The sequence below is a fragment of the Mastomys coucha genome, unplaced genomic scaffold (assembly GCF_008632895.1).
Source record: "Mastomys coucha isolate ucsf_1 unplaced genomic scaffold, UCSF_Mcou_1 pScaffold23, whole genome shotgun sequence".
Classification (NCBI taxonomy): Eukaryota; Metazoa; Chordata; class Mammalia; order Rodentia; family Muridae; genus Mastomys; species Mastomys coucha.
The window spans coordinates 96,241,716-96,246,499 of record NW_022196906.1 but is presented as its reverse complement, the minus strand read 5'-3'; the positions used below and the strand labels follow the sequence as shown (position 1 = coordinate 96,246,499).

General features: G+C 48.0%; 2 protein-coding genes across 7 annotated transcripts in view; one reads left to right on the top strand and one right to left on the bottom strand.

Moving 5' to 3' along the window:
* The window catches only part of Anapc13 (anaphase promoting complex subunit 13), a 9,407-nt gene extending 6,837 nt beyond the window's left edge, over positions 1–2,570 (bottom strand). Inside the window, exon 1 of one of the 2 annotated variants that reach the window (XM_031343229.1) lies at positions 2,047–2,570. The gene's annotated coding sequence lies outside the window, so the exon portion shown is untranslated. Of the gene's footprint in view, positions 1–1,951 lie in introns of both variants that reach the window. The other variant, XM_031343230.1, reaches the window with a different exon arrangement.
* Positions 1,836–4,784, top strand: part of Cep63 (centrosomal protein 63) — a 43,002-nt gene continuing 40,053 nt past the window's right edge. For 3 of the 5 annotated variants that reach the window (XM_031343226.1, XM_031343224.1, XM_031343227.1), the window contains exon 1: positions 2,185–2,475. In XM_031343226.1, the coding sequence (XP_031199086.1) occupies positions 2,345–2,475 (131 nt within the window). In that variant the 5' untranslated portion in view covers positions 2,185–2,344. Of the gene's footprint in view, positions 2,131–2,184; positions 2,476–4,517; positions 4,560–4,784 lie in introns of those variants that run through there. The other 2 variants (XM_031343228.1, XM_031343225.1) reach the window with 2 other exon arrangements.

Below are 4,784 nucleotides of genomic sequence, written 5' to 3'. Positions count from 1 at the left end.
ATGCTTGCTCTCCTCAGCGCCTGGTCCAAGTGCTCAGGATGCTGGCTCTCCTCAGCGCCTGGTCCAAGAGCTCAGGATGCTGGCTCTCCTCAGTTCCTGGTCCAAGTGCCCAGGATGCTGGCTTGGCTCCCTGACCACAGACTGCTCCCCATTTTCCTCCTGAAACTCTTGTAATCTAATTCAAAAGACCAGTCATCAAGCAGCACTTTTGGGTTTCTGGCTTCCAAGTTTGTTCCCTATCACAAAACACACTCTGTTGTGCTCCCTGCCACAAAGTGGCAACCCAAGGAGAGGTCTTGTCCAGATCAGTACCAATGGCTCTCTCAGGGACTGTTGTGTTTGAGAGAAGGGAGACTCATGCAAGAAACAAACTCTGCCATACAGCTATGTGCTTGTCTCCAACTATCTGCCTACCTAGCCTTCAGGAGGGAAAGGGTTTTTACTTTCAAAAATTAAACAACATGGGGCCCAGGAGGAGGTTAGGTAGAGTGAAGTGCTTGCTGTACAAGCAGAAAGACCAGCATTTAGATTGCTGACACCTACTTGAAAAAGCCTGGCATGATGGTACACTTGTGTTCTCTGGGAGGCTACCAGGCCAGGCAGTCTAGTTGAATCAGAAAGCTCCAGGTTTAGTTTAAGATTCAAAGTAATAAAGGGAGACACTGAAGTTGACCTCTGACCTCTACACTCACCCACAACTTCACCTGTAGGCAGAAACCTCTACCACCACAACATTTGTGTACACACACACACACACACACACACACACAAGCATACACACTGAAGCCAAAGGTGGTCAGCTCCTTCTGCCACATGAATGGCTTAGCAGTTTTCCTCAGACATAACCAGACTCTAGCTAGTGGATAATGCAAAGCTAGCTGATGGGCCACTTCTAGTCACCCTTCCAGGGCTTGACCAGAGTTTTCCCCCTTTCCTGTCAGTCTTTTGTTTTTGTAGCTGTGTCTTGGGCTACATTTCACACCTTCTGGTGCTGATTTTCCTAGTCCTATAGACTGCACCTTTTTCTAAGGTGTTCTGACTTCCCTCCAGCTTTTTAGCAGGCTTTCTGTTCTTGAATGCTTTGCTGCTTGCCTTAAATGATCTATGAAACAAGTTAGGTCGGCTTTCTGATCGACTGACAGGGTGATACTGTCTCCAGTGGTAATGCAATGATACCCATCTTTCCACAAGCTGGCCTCAATATTTTGTAACATGACCCTTTTCTACATGCTTATAAACTGGCATGCTTTTCACCTCCTGTACTGCATCAGTTATGCTGTCTGTCCTTTCAAACACAACATGAATGACAAGTTTTTGGGGTCTATATCTATTTTCCTGAGTCAGGAGCTCGGGTGCTCCCCCTTTACGTGAACAGAAGAGCAAGCACAGGCAATGCCCCAAACCTTTACGACAGAGTATTGCCTCTCCAGGTTTTTTAAACTTTTTTTTCTTTTTCTTTTAGAAACGTACTTTTCTCTTTCTATGCCCGCTCCCTCCGTTTACCAGATAATATGAAACTCTCAGCTCTCAGACTGTCTCCTTTAGACCCCAGGCTGAGTGCATTTCCATTCCTTCACCAGTCTCCTATATCTCTGGGCAATACGTGACAACAGGAGGAGGAGAGCTTGTCACATTGTCCAGACATCTCTTTCTAGGTCTTAGATGCGTACGTCCTATGAGACAGACGCGCGTTTTATGCATTTTTACAATCACAGCTTTGTAGATGTATTTCTAAGCTAAGAAGCAAGGCACCTAGACTAAAATGGCCCTCGCAGGCCACCATCCTCAATCACTACACGCACAGTCACCCGCCGGGGCCGCTTCCGGCTCGAGGGGGCGGGGATACTACATGCGGAAGTGCAAGGGGGAAGTCGAGCGTCGCCATGGGGGCTCCGTTCCACTCCGCACAGCGTGCAGTAAAGAAGTGGCTCTGAAGGTCGGTTGAGAGTACCGGCCTGCGCCTCTGGAAGCGGTGGACGCCCGAAGTCGAGGGCGAACGCTTGGCCACCCTCGGAAACCCGGGCCGCGGGCGCGAACATCCCTTACCCACAGTGCGCGCGTCGGCTTCCTCCCGGCCCCGCCCTTCCTCCGGGTCACGTGACCCGCGGCGCTCTCAGACCCCGTATGTGGGTGAGTCCATTCGCTGCTCTAGGGGGCGGGGCGGACGTCGATTTGTTGTGACGTGCGCGCGCCCCCGGGACTGCCCACCGTTCCTCGGGAGCCGGAGGCGCGCTCCGCCGGAGGCGCGCTCCGTAACTGACTGCGTGCCCCAAAGAAGGGCGAGCTGCGGCTTGTGGTGCGGTCGCGGCCCTGGCCCCCGTGGTGCCGCTCGCCTCCTGGCCCCATGGCCCGCGGCCGCAGCTCGTTGCGGTCCACCTACTGCGGGGCCTTTCAATGGCCGCCTGCGGCTGCCCGTCCGCCGCGTCCCAGGGTCCCGCCGCCTCCTCCCTGTGGGACTCGAGGCTGGTCGGCCAGGTGCTACGGCCTGCGGGAGGGCGGGCTGCGGGCTGCTTGGCCGGGACGGGACTCGGTGGCTGCTGCCGGTGTAGGACCAGGCCTTAGCGTTAGCCGCTCAGCGGGAAGTCCGCAGGGTTCCCCGGTAACGTTAGGGGAGCTGCTGTGACGTGGCAGGAACCCCTGATGCAGGGGGATTGCAGATAGCTTCAGGCTTTCAAGCCAAGCCTTAGGAAACAAGATTGGTAGACTGAAAGTTTTGAAAGAGGAGTTCCGTGACAATACTTTATATAACGCGGAGACTCTTGACAGTGAATGGATTGCAGATACGGCTTTTGTCCTTTACAGAATCGTGGAGTTAGTGCATTCTGATGTCAGATACGAATTTTCATTTATAGACTGTACACTTACTGCCCAAAAATGTGCTCCCCTTTCTTCCCAACTAGCTCCGGCTCTCCTTTGTAGCTATGGCCGGGAACTTAGAATGTAGACTAGGCTGGCCTCAAACTCACAGAGATGGGCCTACCTATGCCTCCTAGTTAGGGATCTATACCACCTCGCCTGGCTTCCTGAGCTCTTTTTCTTGAGGCCAATTTAAAGTTTTAAAATTTATTACTTTATTAAAACAGGGTAGGTGCTCTTTGTTCAATTCCTCGAATATTTGTATTTATTTTCTATTTTATATGTAAGTCAGAGATCAATGGCTATAATTATCTTTCGCTATTTACACTTATTCTTAAATGCTGTAGCTTAATGATAGGATGTAACTAATTATTTGGAATGCAGCGCCATTTTTAGGTTAGTTTTTGCCTCCAGCTCTTTTACTGTCTTTTTTTACTGTGTCATCCTCAGTGGTCGGTATAGTAAAGGAGGCTGTGAAACTAAAGTGAATTAGAGATTTATAAATACAGGCACACATCCCTTTAAAATGTGTATACGCTGAAGTTTCAAAAGCAATGTAGATATTAATTATGCTGATGTTGCTTCCTCCCGTTGAGAGGTAGGGACCCCTTTCTATACTGTGTAGTGGCTGATGGTGACAGCATTAGTCCACACTGTCATCGTTGACATAGCTAAGGTGCCCCCCACCTCTATCCTGTCAGCTTAAGGTGCTCCCCATGCCAAAGGCTAGATTTGCTTTTTTAAGTTTTACAAAATCACAGTACTATTTTTACATCAGTACAAATTTATAAAAAACACACAATGTCACTGTCCAGTAGGTTCAGTTTTTTTCAGCTACTCCATATGTACTTGAAATACCTTGCTTGGAGCAAAATCCTGCAGAGAACTGTCTGCTGCATTCAGTTGCTAGGCCTTCAAAATCCTCTAATCATTAGCAGTTTCTTACCTCCCTTTATCATTCAGATTTAGCATCATTGCATATATTTTTGAATATAGGCCTCTACCTCTTCTATGATCTCTCCTCCACTGGCTAAATCTTGAATTACACTGTCTAGTGTGGTAGTCATCAGCCATCCCTGATATTTTAAATGAAATAAAGTTTGATTCCCCAATTGCATTAGCCCCATTTGAAATGCCTAGCACTCATAGGTTGCCTAGTGGCTAATGTTTGATTAATACTGATAAAATATTTCCATAATTACCGAAAGTTCTGTTGAAATACAATAATTTTTTTTTTTAAAATATAGTGTTAGATTCAACCTTGATTTTTGATGGGAGGTACAAGAAAACTCATAGGTTTTATTTTATAAAAGTGATATGTTGCATTAACTATCAGGGAGACCTGTAATATCTGAGTCATCCCATTTGGGATGTTAAAATTAAGCTGTATATGTAGTGGTTCCTATGCTGTCTGCTCAGTTGACCCTCCATGTAATTGCCCAAGAGCCTTTTGGTCAATAGGGAGATCTTCATGGCTAATAGTGCCTGGACCTGTTATTGCAGCACCTCCACGGAATGGTGCTTCCTAGTGGCGTCACGTGCCCAGTGCTGCTTAGCTGACACTCTTAATGACAAACTTGCCTTCCGCAGCTATCTGGCTATCCTGAAGTACAGTTTGTACAGGAATGGCAAGCAAAATGCTTAACTCCGTTCCTTTCTTCTCAAACTACAGCAATGAATTGGTGGCCTAGCAAACTCCAAAGGTAACCCAAGGGCTCTACCTTAAAACAAACAGATAGACTTGAATGTGTTTAAATCTGTGGCTTAGCAACATCCAAAAGTAACCCAAGGGCTTTACCTTAAAAACCAACCAACCAAACCACCCAACCAACCAAACCACCCACTCACCCAACCACCCAACCACCCACTCACCCAACTACCCAACCACCAACCCAACCACCCACCTACTCACCCACCACCCACTCACC